This window comes from Nannospalax galili, unplaced genomic scaffold (genome assembly GCF_000622305.1).
Source record: "Nannospalax galili isolate Female #2095 unplaced genomic scaffold, S.galili_v1.0 scaffold385, whole genome shotgun sequence".
NCBI classification, from domain to species: Eukaryota; Metazoa; Chordata; class Mammalia; order Rodentia; family Spalacidae; genus Nannospalax; species Nannospalax galili.
This window is the reverse complement of record NW_008354956.1, coordinates 274,622-289,735: the sequence shown is the minus strand read 5'-3', so window position 1 is coordinate 289,735 and position 15,114 is coordinate 274,622. Positions and strand designations below refer to the sequence as shown.

Here is a 15,114-nt window from a genome sequence, read left to right as displayed (position 1 = left end):
CTCTGCCTCCTGAGTGCTGGGACTAAAGGTGTGTGCCACCACGCCTGGCTAAAAATAATAATTTTTAAAAATGTTGGAATGACTGAATATCTGTCACCACTGTGAGCATCATGGGACCCGAAATGCCCTGATGCAGAGTTGCTCCTGAGAGTGAGGTCATGGGACCTGAAGCACCCCAAGGAGGAGTTACTCCATTTTTCTGGAACCTCCTGCTGCTGTCCCTGAGAAAGGGACTGGTGTGGGGCTGCTATACACTGGATTCCTATGGTGCCACAGAAGAGCTGGGTGGTCCCAGAATCTGGAGCTAGACAGGGAGTGGGACCCTGTGTCCTGCCGCTTGCAGCGTTTGCCTCTCCCATTGGCAGAGCCTGGTGAGGCGCATCCGGCCTCGCCCAGTGGTTTGCCTCCTAGGCCCCACAGCACAGAGCTGTCCAGTGGCATCTGCCCACAGACGCTCTGCCTGACAGAGGAGCATCACTTAATAACCGATGCTGCTGCCTTGCTTCTCTGGAATTGGAGCTCTCGTTTCTGGCATCCTGTAACTCTGGCCTTTGCTCTGACTCAGCCATGCATTTCCAGTGATGTTTGAACACTGTGCTTCTCGCTGAGACTCCTCTGCTGGGAGAGTTCCTTGGGACCTGTGGCCCTCCATATTGCCTGGTGTAAAGACTCCGTGGGAGTTGTCTGGACTATTGTGATCCAGCGATCCCACTACTAGAAGTGAAGTTGGTATGCCCAAGGTGGCCAGTGCTGGCTGAGCAGGGACAAAGCAGTGTGTATATGCAGAATATAGTAATAGTATTTGGCTACAAAGAAAGAACAGACTTCAGTGGTGTGGAGAAGGCTCATGAGGCCCAGCTGAGGAGCTTTCAGGTAGCTGCCAGGGAGGGCATCATTTTCTTCAGTGGATAGCCACTGGTAAGATGCCCGTGCTCAGTGAGTAATTCAACAGAAAGACATGAAAGCAGAAGGGACTTGTCGGGAAGTAGGAGCCAGGGAGAGCGTCATGGGGGTGAACATGACCAAAATGCATAATATATGAGATCCTCAAAGAAGAAATAAACTGAAGAATAAAATTGTCACGTCAGCAACATGAATGGAACTGGCAAGTTACGCACGCCAGAAGCCAGCAAGACAGCTCACCTAAAGGCGCTTGCTCGCTGCCCAGCCTGAAGACCTGTGTTAGAGTCCCCAGACCCACATGGTGGAAGTAAAATGGGGAAAGAGGGTCCCCTAGAGGGTTCTTAGTCTCATTCATAAAAGTATTTAAGAATGGATCCAAATGAAAGGTTTTACAACTTCATTAGAATTTTAAAGAAAATTCCTCAGGGCAGGCAAGCTGGTAATCTTGGCAGCTGCCTTGAGGAGGTGAATGGAGGGGAGAAGGAAAGAAAGCCATGGAGCCATGCAGGTTTAGAGCCTGCACGGAGGTCAGACACATGGCTGACTGGCAGCTACATGACTGGGAGAAGGAAGCTTTAGAGAAAAAGTAAAAAAATATATAAGATGCTAGGGGCAGCCCAAAACCTTAAAGAAAGCATGTTTAGAAAGAAAGCCATGAAGAAAACAAATTATGCTTTTTCTAAAGAATTTAGAGAAAGTTGGACAGACTTACAGAGATTTACACTACTGTGGCTGATCCAGAGTTCTGTGGAGTTCGGCACTACGAGGCAGGATTCCAGGCAGCAAAATTCGCTACCTCATTAACGCACCAGGTACTCTGCCCAACTATTTAGCATAACTTAAGGAGAACCTGCCTTCCTAGGGGTGGTTCTGTCACCAGGAGATTGGCCAGTGAAACTGGAAAGGTCCAACAGACTAGAGATTTTATAGTCTAGACCAGTTAAACTTATGGGGGCTTTTTGCTACTCTTAACCAAAGGAGAGATCCGATTTCCTAAAGTTGTCCTACTTCCACAAGTGCCCTGTGGCGCATGTGTGCATTTGTGTACACACACACACACACACACACACACACACACACACTCTAAATATAAGCCACATACAGAGTGACAAATGTCTGTTCTCACATGTGGAAGCTAAAATATCAATCTGGGAGCATAGAGAATGGAATTGTGGTTACCCTAGCCCTGGAAGCAGTGTGGGAGGGAGGGACGGAAAATGGCTGCAGGGCTGTGATTGGATGGGAGAAATGATAATATATTTCTTTGAGACAGGATCTTTTGTGTGGCCCACCCTGGCCTCAAACTCACCATCTCCCTTCCCGGGCTCCTCTGAGTACTGGGATTGCTGGCCTGCACCACAACACCTGGCAGGAAGAATAACTTCTCAAGTTGCACTGCTCAGTAGGAAAATTGTGGCTGACATTTTATTAGGTGCTTCAAAGTAGCTAGTAGAGATGGAGTTCCTGATACAAAGGAATGATTAGTATCTGAGGTGACAGTAGGCCAGTTACTCTGATCTCATCACCACACACGTCACACACACAATGTAGAGCTGGGTGTGGTGGTACATGCCTGTTATCCCAGAGTCTGGGAGGTTGGAGGCAGGATCAGAAATTTAAGGTCAATCTCAGATACATAGCAAATTTGTGGCCAGCCTGAGCTACATGTGGCCTTGTCTCAAAAAGCCAAACTAAAGATAAAAAATATACATTATATTAAAGCATTGACATGCACACTGTACCCCATAAAAAATGTACAATTAGTATGTGTCATTTAAAAAATACATATATACACTGGGCATGGTAATGCACACTTTTAATCCCAGTGCTTGGGAGGCAGAGGCAGGCGGATCTCTGCAAGATCAAGATCAAGGCTAGCCTGGTCTGCATAGTGAGTTCCAGGGGCAAGCTGGGGCTACAGGGAAACCCTCTCTTAAAAAAATATACATGGGGGCCAGGTGTGGTGGTGCACACCTTTAATCCCAGTACTCGGGAGGCAGAGGTGGGCGGATCTCTCTGAGTTTGAAGCCAGCCTGGTCTACATAGTGAGTTCCAGGATAGCTGGGGCTACAGGAGACCCTGTCTCAAAAAGACCAAATATATATGTGTGTGTGTGTGTCTGTGTATGTATGCTGGAGAGATGGCTCAGTGATTAAGGACACTGGCTGTTCTTGCAGAAGACCCAGGTTTGACTCCCTGCACCCACATGGCAGCTAACAACTGTCTATACCTCCAGGGGATCTGACATCCTTTTCTGACCTCTGTGGGCATTGCACAACACGGGTGCACTTACCTACGTACAGGCAATACACGCATACACATAAAATTAATAAATAAGGTAGTTAAAAAAATACATGTATGTAAGATCCCTTGGAGTCTGGAAAACTCAGTGGAGGCCCAGAAACACAGGGCAGGGCTACAGACTTGGGAGCTCTATGGCTGCTAACCTAGGTGGAAATACTGAGCTTCAGTTCAGTAAGAGACTCTGCGGTAAAGGAGGAAGGCAGAGAGCCACAGAGGATGACCTCTGGCCTCCATGTGTGCGCACATATGGGCACCCACGCTCGCACATCCACATGCATTGTACCACATAATATCACATACACCACACGTATGCACACACATACATACACAAATAAAATGTAGAAAGAACAGGTCTAGGGGCTGAAGAGATGATTCAGCAGTTAAGAGCACTGACTGCTCTTGCAGAGGACCTGGATTCAGTTCCCAGCACCTACATGGTGGCTAACAACCATCTATAACTCCAATTCCATGGGATTCGATGCTGCCTTCTGGCCTCCATGGGTACTGCACACACATGGTGTTTATACATACATGTAGGCAAATTCTCATAAGTGAAAATAAATAAATCTTTTTTTTTTTTTTTTTGAGGCAGGGCTTCCTTGTAGCCCCAGCTGGCCTGGAACTCACTATGTAGACCAGGCTGGCCTGCCTCTGCCTCTGGGATTAAAGGTGTGCACCACCACGCCCAGCCTATAAATCTTTGTTTTTAAAGAAGTGTAGAGATGTGAAGGCTCAAGCTGGATTCTGGTGACCCTGGCTCCAGCCCCCAGCCCCCTGCCCCTTGTCCAGCTCCCCAGAAGTGCACTAACTCTGGATCTTCTTCATTGTGTCTTCTTCTGCCTAGGTCCTTCTGGTCACCTCCTCGTTCATGTCCCCATCTGAGAGCCGCAGTGGTTCAAATCCCAACCGTGTTCGTATTTTTGGACCTGACAAGTTGGTCCGAGCAGCAGCTGAGAAGCGCTGGGACCGTGTTAAAATTGTGTGCAGCCAGCCCTACAGCAAGGTACGTAGTGCAGGAGCTGAGGGAGTCAGACCTTGGTCCTGGTCCTGGGTGAGGGGGCATCTGAGGGGCTAGTGTTGAGTCCAGAGGCCTGAGGCCATGGACAGCTGCTGTTCCTGCCAGATCGTGGAGAGGCTAGGTACCTCAGTTCCTAGAAATGGGTTTGGGATCCTCCCACGATGAGCAACTTTGTTCTCTGAGGAAGTCTTGGAGAGTGTGCTGAGGCCCATTGGGCTGTTTAATATTTTAACATTGCCAGCATCCTCATCATAGTGGGGTCAGGGACTCAGGGTCTTCGTACCGTTTGGCTCTGCACCCAGCTAGGGGAGGCAAGGGGCTTTGGGTGTTCTGTGTTCTGGAAGTGGCTCCAGGCAGGAATTGAGCATGTAGAAGTGGACTCACTGCACACCAAGCAGACTGCTAGTTGTAGTGAGGGTCAAGAACTAGAGCATCGAGGGCTGAAAGCTGGCCTGGATCCTCGGTTAAGCATAGTGCAGTTTACTATTCATTGCTGTCATCATCGCTGTCACCTGCTTAGACTGAGCCAGAAAGGGCCTCCCTAAGTAAGGGACATGAAGGCCTAGCTCTGTCCTGTCCAGACACCCTGACACCTACCCCTGCATTCCAGGACTCACCCTATGGCCTGAGTTTTGTGCGATTTCACAGCCCCCCAGTAAAAGATGAGGAGGTCCCAACCCAGGTAAGCTCACCTGCCCCCCCCACCCCCCAGCCTTCTCCCTGCCTCTCCTCCCCCACCTGCTAGCAGCCTTACCACAGCACTGACCTTTCGGAACCTTAGAAGGTGACAGTGACCAAGCTTGGCCAGTTTCGTGTGAAGGAGGAGGACGACAAGGCCAACTCCTTGAGACCAGGGGCTCTCTTCTTCAGTCGTATCAACAAGACATCTTCTGGTGAGTGTGGAAAACCTGGGCGCCAGGGCTGGTGATGGTAGAGTGCTTACTTAGCATGCACGAAGCCCAGTGTTCGGTCCCCATCCCTGTATAAACCGGGCATGGTGGCTCATGGCTGAAATCCCTGCACTGGGGAGGTAGAGGCAGGAGGATCCGGAGTTCAGGGTCATTCTCAACTGCATACTGAGTTTGATCCATACTGATACATGAGACTCTCTAAAACAATGACACAGAGAAAGAAAACCTGAGTGGTGAGTTAGTAGGGGGCTGGCTAGACCTCTGGGTCTGGGGGGAGGCTGTCCAAGGGAGAGGGACTAGAGCCTGGACTGAGTCTGAGGAGGAAAAGCTGAGGTCTGACCCTGAATGTGAGGGAGAACTGGGGCCTGAACTCGAGATTACTGTTGGATTTGGGGATGGCTCTGCTGGTGCATAGGAGCTAAGCGTGCCTTGCCTGCCCTCTCATGCTCAGTCCACTTCCCTATCTATAGCTTCAGCCAGTGACCCAGCAGGACCGAGCTATGCAGCTGCTACGCTCCAGGCCTCTAGTGCAGCCTCCTTGGCCTCTCCTGTCTCCAAGGCTTCTGGCAGCTCCTCCAAGGTGAGATATCGGATGTGGGGTAAGGGGTGTGGAGGAGGAAAGAAGCTGGAGGCCTCAGCACATCCCTTCCTCCTCAGCCCCAGGAGTCTCCCAAAGGGAAGAGGAAATTGGACTTGAACTCAGAAGAAAGAAAGACTGCCAGCAAACCTTTGGCTGGGCCACCCGCTCTCAAGAAACCCAAACGTAAGCAGACTGGGTTCCTTGTTTGCATCGGGGCCTGGGCTTGCGTGTCACAGGGGAAGAGGTCTGGACCCCTGGGTTGGAGGAGGGAGTGGGGAGTCTGAGCTCCTGTGTCCTGAGGGAGTTGGGGCTGCATGTGTAGCCCCAGGGGTACTATCTGAATTTCTACACTTTGGCTCCCCAGTGCCAGCTCCTACCTGCACTCCAGCTGCAGCTGCAACCTCTACCCCAGCACAGGCGGCAGTCCCAGGGAAGCCTCGAGGAGAAGGCACGGAGCCCAAGGGAGCTCGTGCTGGCCCAAAGGACCTGGGGAAGGTTCTACAGGGTGTGGTGGTAGTGCTCAGTGGCTTCCAGAACCCTTTCCGCTCAGAGCTCCGGGACAAGGCCCTGGAGCTGGGGGCCAAGTATCGGCCAGACTGGACCCCAGACAGCACGCACCTCATGTACGCCTCTGCCCTCCCTAAGCCCTGTCTTGGCCCTTCATCCCCCTCTCTTGCTTCCCCCTGTTCCTGCATTGTTCCCTCCCTCCCTCCCTCCCATCTTTTTGCCTCCTTGTCTCTCTTTACGTCTGATCCTCTGGTTTCTGCCTCCTTCCTTTCACTCCATCTCTTGTTCTCTTTCTCCCAAGTCATCTTTGTCTCCCCCCACCATGTCCCATTTGCCCTTCAGATCACATCTTACTGACACCCCTCTATTTTTCCCCTGCAGCTGTGCCTTTGCCAACACCCCCAAGTACAGCCAGGTCCTGGGCCTTGGAGGCCGCATTGTGCGTAAAGAGTGGGTGCTGGACTGTCACCGCATGCGTCGTCGACTGCCCTCCCAGAGGTGAGTCCTCACTACATCTTGACTCTCAGGCAGCAGAGGCTTGGGGTTGAAGTGGGGAGCTTCAGAGCTGTTTCCAGTCATTCAGAGCCTGTCTGGAAGCCTCCAATTAGTGCTGGGCTGTTACTGTATGATACTGGGGACCGAAAGGCTGAGCCTTAATGACTTGTCACTTGGCTGAGTGGGTCAGACATTTTAGCCCAGCGTGGAGTTGCCTGGGGAGTCTGCGCTAGCAGGAGTCTTGCAGGACGAGATGTGCATAGCAAACAGGCAGAGGGTGTATTGGGCAGCACGGAGCAGGCAGGGGCAGGCAGCAGTTTGCATCCTCTTGAGGAGGTTCAGGTGGGACTGACCTTATAGTGGGAGTTGGAAGTGGCATAGAAACACGAGGCTGCCAGAGGTAGGAGGCATGGAAGACTTGAGCTGGGGAAGAGCATGGTCAAATCCAAGGGCTGAGGATTGGAGGAGACTCTAGTATATTCCATGGTTACGGTGTATTCAGAAGTGAGGCTATATTTGAGTCATGAGTTGTGTTGGGGAACTGTGAGACAGGGAAGGGGGTGTTCAGCCCCACTTAGTCAAGGCAGTGGGCTCCATACCTTGTTTGGAGGATCCAGATATGTCTGAAAACTAAGAGTTCTTCTCTAACTTCCACACAGACTCACTCTTCTCTGTGATCACCCTGAACAGATGTGTGGCTAGTCTTGAGTTGCATTTATTCCCCAAAGTGGTCATGATGGTTACTGAGTGTGTTCACAGGTGAACACCCATACCACACATACCTACCGGGGAGGAGAGATCTACAGATGCTCAAGTTCCTTGTATAAAATGATGAGTATTTGCATATAACCTGAACATATCTTTGCATATAATTTTTGGGAGGTGGTACTAGGGATTGAACCTGAGATTTTCCACATGCTGGGCAACCCCTGAACCATGCCCCCAGCCTCTCACTGGGGGATTCTAGGCAGGTGTTCTACCACTGAGCCACACCCCCAGCCCCTCACTGGGGGATTCTAGGCAGGTGCTCTACTATTGAGCTACGCCCCCGGCCCCTCACTGGGGGATTCTAGGCAGGTGCTCTACCACTGAGCCACACCCCCAGCCCCTCACTGGGGGATTCTAGGCAGGTGCTCTACCATTGAGCTACCCCCCCCGGCCCCTCACTGGGGGATTCTAGGCAGGTGCTCTACCACTGAGCCACACCCCAGCCCCTCACTGGGGGATCATAGGCAGGTGCTCTACCACTGAGCCACACCCCAGCCCCTCATGGGGGATTCTAGGCAGGTGTTCTACCACTGAGCCACACCCCCAGCCCCTCATGGGGATTCTAGGCAGGTGCTCTACCACTGAGCCACACCCCAGCCCCTCACTGGGGGATTCTAGGCAGGTGCTCTACCACTGAGCTAATGTCAAGTTGCCCAAGCTGGCCTTGAACTTGAAATCCTTTTGCCTCAGCCATTCCAATACTTGTCATTACAGGCCTGCCTCACCAGGCTGGACTCTTCCCAGATATTTTGAATCTCTAGAGAGCTTATCAGAAGTAATAGTATGTAAATGCTATGTAATTTCTTGTTATATTTTGTTATTTATAGAACAGTGACCAAAACAAGTTCATGCATGATTGGTTGAGTTCATAGATTCATACCTCCAGATCCTCAGTGCCAACAGTATTTACTCCTGAGAATTTTCTGTTAATTGCTATAGGCATCCTCCTAATGAGAAACTGATCTTGATTCTCAATGGGGGAGACCATTTCTGATTTTTCTTTCCTCCTCAAAATGGCACATTTCTTCCCCAAGAGGGAAATGGTATGCTCGCATCTCTGTGGGCTGCCTGGGTTCCAGTGGGGAGGGGCCAGGTGGCAGGGAGAGCAGGATCCCACAGTAAGCTGTTGCCTCCCAGCACCTCCCCACCTCCCTTAGAGTTCTCAGTACTATGCTGAGGCCTGGTTCCTTCCCTAGGTACCTCATGGCAGGGCCTGGCTCCAGCAGCGAGAACGAGGGGGACTCGCACAGCGGGAGCAGTGAAGATGAAGCTCCCAAGCTTCCCCAAAAGGTCTGATGCCCCTGCGTGGTGGGGAGGGAGTGCTGGGAGGACTCTGGTGTCTGCAGTGGTACCTCAGCCTCCCTCCCACTCCTGCCTCTGCAGGCTGTCCGCAGTCTCATGCCCATACTGCCCCAACCACCTCAGCTGTCCAACCTTCCTTCCTCAGCGCCCCAAGGCCAAAGCCAGAGCCCAGGCAGCAGGATCCAGCTCACCCCAGAAGCCACCAACCCCAGAACAGACCAAGGCACCCTCACCAGGACCCCAGGACAATAGTGACCCTGAAGGGGAACAGTCAGGTTAGAGTCTGAGGGAGGAAGAGATCTGGACCCCTTGAGCTGGGGGAGGAGGGCTCTGGGGCCTGAACTCCTAGGTTGGAGGGGGCGGTCTGGGGTCTGGACCCCTGGGTCTGATGGAGGAGGGCTGGGGCCTGAACCCCTGGTTCTGAGGGTAGAGGGCTGCGTCTGGACCCCTGGGTCCGAGGGAGGAGGCTAGGGCTTAAACTCCTGGATCTGAAGGAGGAGTGTTGGACTTGCCCCTGGACCAAGTGCTGGGGCTTGGGCCCTTGGATCTGTACCCAGACAAATGGAGTGGAAGAGAGGGGCTTGCTAATCTGAAGGCTAGATGTAGGTGGCAGCTGAGGCTGTTTTCAGTCCCTGCCTATATTCTCTAGAGCCATTCTGGGAAGGGAGTTCCCAGACTTCCCAGAAGACAAAAGTGGGTTGACTGAGCTTCTTCTGGCAGGACAGGACAATGGGGCAGAAGATTCGGGGGACACGGAGGATGAGCTGAGGAGGTAGGCTTGCTTTGGGCAGTGCAACCTGGCCTAGGGTGCAGGGGTCTGTCTCCCTATATGCTCACTCTCTGCCACTCTTTACTGCCTCAGGGTGGCCGAGCAGAGGCAGCCGAAGCCCGCAGCCCCAGGGGAGGATGGCGAGGACCCTTACGCAGGCTCCACAGACGAGAACACAGACAGCGAGGCTCCCCCAGATGCCGACCTGCCAATCCCAGAACTCCCAGGTTGGAAATCTGTTTCTGCAGTGTCACCTTGAGCCCTCAGGTGGCAGTGGTGTCCTGCCCCAGCCAGCCCTGGGATTGGTGCTGCCACCCAGCTCCCTGGCTCCCTGCCTTGGCCATGTCCTGCTCTCTTTGGCCTGCTTCCCTTCCTGTGGCTTCCACAACTTGCGCTATGGCTCCCCTTGCTGTCCAACACATATGATCCCCATCCCAGTGTGAGCAACCCCATTTTGTGGTCAGTGCTTCAGACCACCGCCCTCTCAGTTCTGTCGGGTCCCTTGACACCCGAGCAGTGGAGCATTGTGTGTTCAGAGTTAGTCATTACCGACAGTGTCAAGATGACGGTGCGGGCATGTGTATCTGAGTTTCTTATTTTTTTCCCCCAAGATGGGGTTTTGTGTGGCCCAGGTTGGTCTGACTTGTGGTGATCCTGCTATCTCAGCCTCCCAAGTGCTTGGATTACAGGTGTGTGCCACTCTCCCTGCTGGAGAGCCTGAAGACATTAAAACGGAGCTGAGAGACCTGCAGGAGGCTGTGGGAGTTGGAGCCTCCCAGGCAGGATTAGAAGGAAAGCCAGGTGTGGAGGTTCATGCCTGCAGTCCCCCGCTGAGAAGGCTGAGGCAGGAGGATTGCCTGAGTTCAAGGTTTAACCTCTTTCAAAAGACCAAAAGAGAAAGGAGGAGAAAAAGGAAGGAAAGAAGAAAAATAGTCAGGGTCCAAACAGGTGAGGTTCAGGGTCATTGGAAGAGCTGTTTGCCAGGCTCCTCATGGGAGAGTGCAGGGAAGCACTTCAACCCAGCCTCCCAGAATGAGGGCAGTGAGTCAGTGACCTGGAAAGTCACGTGAAAACCAGCCCAGAGCCAGCTAGCCAAAGGGAAATGGTGGCAGGCCTGAGGCCGCCAGCCTAGCCCAGGCCAGGGAAGGAGCTGTGACCTGCCTGCAAGAGCCACATGGCTGTGTTACAGCGACTGCACTTTCGCTAGCCAGCACCAAAGCAGGCACACGAGAACCTCCCCGCAGACCCAATGGGTGCCAGACTAGAAACCATTAGTGCTGTGGTTCCTCTGCCTCCCTTTGTTGGCTCCACATGTTCAGCGCTCCTGATCAGTGCCTTGCAATCTGGGGACTCACGGTTCACCTTTTCCTCATCTCTCCCGCAGACTTCTTCCAGGGTAAACACTTCTTCCTGTACGGGGAGTTCCCTGGGGATGAGCGGCGGAAGCTCATCCGATATGTGACAGCTTTCAATGGGTCAGTGGAGGGCTGGCGATGGGTCCAGGGGTCGGGGAATGAATGCACTGTGGAAGGAGGGTGATGGGAGGATGTGGGAGCGTGCCCAGCAGGGTGGGCACAGGCTGCAGTGGCACTGAAGGGCATGACTACCCTCCTGCTGCTCCCAGTGCTCTTCTCTAAAGTGAATGCCCCCTCCTGAGAGGGTTACCACCGGGCATTGCTCTTGAGCCTTGTCAGGGCTGCTGCATGGGAGATGGAGGCCTCACGGCAGCTCCATGGGGCAGAAGTCAGGCTTGAAGCCAGGCATGATGTCTCGGACACCCGTAATCCCAGCACTCAGGTGGCTGAACCTACAGTGTGGCACCTTGTCTCAAAAACAAAAGCCACGAAAAGGAAGAAAAAAGAAAAGTCCAGCTGGAGACAGGACAGCACGTGTGAGAGTGGGAGCAGCTGGGGAGTGAGGTTGAGAGAATGGAGGCCTGCCGTGCCCCTCCCCCCTCTTCCTCTCCCCTTCCTCCTCCCCTTCCTCCTCCCCTTCTCTCTTCTTCCTTGTTCTCTTCCTCCTCTTCAAGCAGAGTTTGGGACTCATTAATTTTTTAAAAATTTGAGACCTATAGCCCCAGCTGACCTGGAACTCGTTATGTAGACAAGGCTGGCCTCAATCTCACAGAGCTCTGCCTGCCTCTGCTTGCTGAGTGCTGGCATTGAAGGCACGCACCATCATGCCCAGCCTTAAAAGATATTTTTAATATAGATTTTCAGCACAAAGGTTGAGACACATGGGAGAACATGGATGTAGTCTCCTCCACGGGGTCACCCCTCCACCTCTCCTTATCTCCCACCAGTGAGCTTGAGGATTACATGAGTGAACGGGTCCAGTTTGTGATCACAGCCCAGGAGTGGGATCCCAGCTTTGAGGAGGTGAGCCCTGGAGGGCAGAGGTGGAGGTTCCTGACGCACCTTCGCGTCTCCTGCCCTCTGGATTACACATGGCCATGTGGACTCCCTCTCCCCCACAGGCCCTGATGGACAACCCTTCCTTGGCATTCGTCCGGCCTCGGTGGATCTACAGTTGCAACGAGAAGCAAAAGTTACTCCCTCACCAGCTGTATGGGGTGGTGCCCCAGGCCTGAGGTCTGTGCCTGTGTGCGTGTGTGTACAACTGATGAATCTAATAAAGGACACTTGGTTTGGAACAGCCCCCATCTCAGTCTCCCAGAGCTCCAGGAGCTTCAGCTTCAGTCTCATCTTGGTTCTGCCTCTCTCTGCTGGCCAGGGCTCTGGGTTGCCCTGTGGCCCTGTCCTGGGGTCTGGGAAGAGGTGAGTGGGGCTCCTCCATCAGATCTGCTAGGGAGCTGCTCTCTCCTCCCCCTGGCTCTATAGTCCTGTGCTGACAGAGGGCAGGGAATTGGGACTCTGTCCCTCAACTCTTCTCTTAACTTGATCTAAGAAGTCCAGCATCTCAGATGTTCTCTCTAGGTCTCAAGCTAGAGGTGTGGTTGTTCATAGGACATGCCGGCCTTTCCAGGTCCCCCTCTTAGCACTTTTTTGCAGAGTTCTCTAGATAACTGCAGCATCCACTGTGGTTTTTGCATCTAATTAGGAGGTAGAATGGGTGGAAGGAAGCCCATTTTCATTAACTCACCCAAATCCTGGAGCCCCTTCAAGGCTCCACGTTGAAGGGGGGAGGGAGGGAGGGAGGGAGGGAAACAAGCAGGCGGTTAGCTTGTTTCTCAGTCACACTGGTCACACACTTCAAAACACTCCATCACTGGGGAAAGTTCTTTTGGACAGGGCGGCCCTGGAGGGCTGTGAACTCCAGGCTGGGAGTTTGGACTTCATTCTCGGGTGGGCTGAGTGGATCAGAAAGGGGTTTAAGCAGGGCAAAGGCTGTGGTTAGTTGGGGTTGAGACCTGGGCCTTGGGTAACCTCTTGGACATGCCAAGCCCTTTCCTAACTTTAACCAGTCAAGGGCTACTGAGCTCCCTGCCCTTACTGTCTCACTGACCTTGACTGATCTCACCGGCCTTGTTTTTTTCTCAGTAAGATGCCGATGGCCCTGTTCACCCCCACTGCACTAGCAGTCTGGTGATTTCCTGGCTGCTGTCAGTTACCACACACTTGATGGCTTTGAACAACAGGCACATTCTCTAGCAGGTCTGATGGAGATCCAGAGTGGGCATCTAGGCTAAATGCCCATGTGGAGCTGGAGCAGCGAGCCTTCTGAAGCTCCGGGGTGGGTCTGCCTGCTTCACCAGCGTCTAGAGGCAGCCACTCTCTCCCTGTTCTAGGCCAGCCGTGACCAGTTGCATCTTTCTCATGTCACATCACTGCCTCTCCTCACTGTCTTGGATTCACGTGTGTGAGGCATGCATGGGGGTGCACGCCTATACTCCCAGCACTTGGGGGGGGCAAGAGGGGCAGGAGTTCAAGGTCATCCTTAGCTACATAGCAGGGATATGTACTGTGTCTCAAAAAGACAACAACTTTGAGGCTAGCCTAGACTACATGAGACTGTCTCAATGAACTTCAAAACAACTTGTGCAGACATGGAGCCCACTTTAGCGTGTCTTAATACCAGCTGATTCAGAACCTTAATTTCTTTTTCTTTTTTTTGGGGGGGGTCTTTTTGAGACAGGGTCTCCCAGTAGTTCCAGCTGGCCTGGAACTCACTATGTAGACCAGGTTGGCCTTGAACTCACAGAGATCTGCCTGCCTCTACCTCTGGAGTGGTGGCAATAAAGGTGTGCGCCACCATGCCTGGCTAGAATCTTAATTTCTTCTACCTCTGGTTTTCCCTGACCACATACCACATCCCCGTTCCCTAGGACCAGGGTGTAAATACCCTTGGGAAGCCATTCTGCATGCTGCAGCCTAGTGTGTGACATTGGGGATGCAGGTATGAGGGAAGACACTTAGTCCCTGGTTTCATGGGGCTGATGTGCTTGGCAGAGGGAGGGGGTATGCAGCAGACTGGGGAGTGGAAAGGCAGAGTGCATGTTCTATAGGGAAGTGTGATGAGCACTGAGGCAGGATGGGGTCGTTGAATAGGAAGATGGGGAGAGACCTCGCAAAGAACTTGCCTTCTGCAGGGACCTGGGACACAGGAAAATCTGGGTGAGCCCTTCCAAGCTAGCTTGGGCTACAGGGAAACCCTGTTTCAAAAAGACAACAACTATAACAACAAAAAACCCCCAAACTAAACACACACACACACACACACACACACACACACAATTTGTGCCCTTGCAACTGCCATCACTGTGGTTGCTTTGGAAGGACTTTACCAGGGCAGGTCTCTGTGGAAACCAGACATAGGCAGCTGCTGGGCTTGGGGAGGGGGAGATTCCTGACCCCTCCCTCCAGGGCCCTCCTGAGCCCCTTGTACGACAGCACCTACTGACTTCCACTGGCCTGCTGGGTTGGAACTTGTGCAGTAGATGAGTTGTTGCTCAGACCATCCTCTTTAAGGTTCAGATCTCAACTCCAACATCAGCTCCTCGAGGACTTTCCTCACCACCTCATGTGCTAGGATACGCCAGCTGTGTCCCACAGTGCTGTGTCTCTAGTCCTTGTAACTTTATACTTGTTTGTGGTTAAATTTAACTGTTGTTTTGAGACAGGGACTCACCATGTAGCCCTGACTGTCCTGGAACTTGCTTTGTAGACCACGCTGGCCTCCAACTCACATAGATTGGCCTGCCCCTGTGTCCTGACTGCTGGGATTAAATGTGTGTGTCATACACCAAGCAGGGTTACCTGTGTTTTTGTTCATGATTTGTACACTTTTTTTTTTTTTTTTGGTATCAAATATACTTTCTCTGCTTCTGTGGTTTCTAAGGTAATTCTCCTTTACTTTTATTTTGCTCTTCAAATTTAGATCTTTAAACAGGTCTAGGTGACATATACACTTAGGAGACTGCAAGCTTGAGGCCAACATGGGTTGCAGTGAGACACTTTTAAAGAAAAAGAAAGAAAAGAATTTAGGGACTATGTGATGTTCAGCCTGGCAGCCTGCTTTTGGCCTCCTTGGAGACCTGCACATGTTTCCTCTCTCTCTCTCTCTCTCTCTCTCTCTCTCTCTCTCTCTCTCTCTCACT

General features: G+C 52.4%; 1 protein-coding gene across 4 annotated transcripts in view; it reads left to right on the top strand.

Annotated features, from left to right (window-relative positions):
• Xrcc1 (X-ray repair cross complementing 1) overlaps window positions 1-12,219 on the top strand; it is a 32,766-nt gene extending 20,547 nt beyond the window's left edge. For 2 of the 4 annotated variants that reach the window (XM_029555488.1, XM_008851974.3), the window contains 14 exons: window positions 4,052-4,210; window positions 4,836-4,907; window positions 5,007-5,118; window positions 5,607-5,716; window positions 5,794-5,899; window positions 6,081-6,339; window positions 6,605-6,721; window positions 8,683-8,776; window positions 8,934-9,063; window positions 9,509-9,560; window positions 9,651-9,784; window positions 10,942-11,032; window positions 11,860-11,935; window positions 12,034-12,219. In XM_029555488.1, the coding sequence (XP_029411348.1) occupies window positions 4,052-4,210; window positions 4,836-4,907; window positions 5,007-5,118; window positions 5,607-5,716; window positions 5,794-5,899; window positions 6,081-6,339; window positions 6,605-6,721; window positions 8,683-8,776; window positions 8,934-9,063; window positions 9,509-9,560; window positions 9,651-9,784; window positions 10,942-11,032; window positions 11,860-11,935; window positions 12,034-12,147 (1,626 nt within the window). In that variant the 3' untranslated portion in view covers window positions 12,148-12,219. The remainder of the gene's footprint in view (window positions 1-4,051; window positions 4,211-4,835; window positions 4,908-5,006; window positions 5,119-5,606; window positions 5,717-5,793; window positions 5,900-6,080; window positions 6,340-6,604; window positions 6,722-8,682; window positions 8,777-8,933; window positions 9,064-9,508; window positions 9,561-9,650; window positions 9,785-10,941; window positions 11,033-11,859; window positions 11,936-12,033) is intronic. The other 2 variants (XM_029555489.1, XR_003846930.1) reach the window with 2 other exon arrangements.
• The last annotated feature ends 2,895 nt before the right edge of the window (window positions 12,220-15,114 follow it).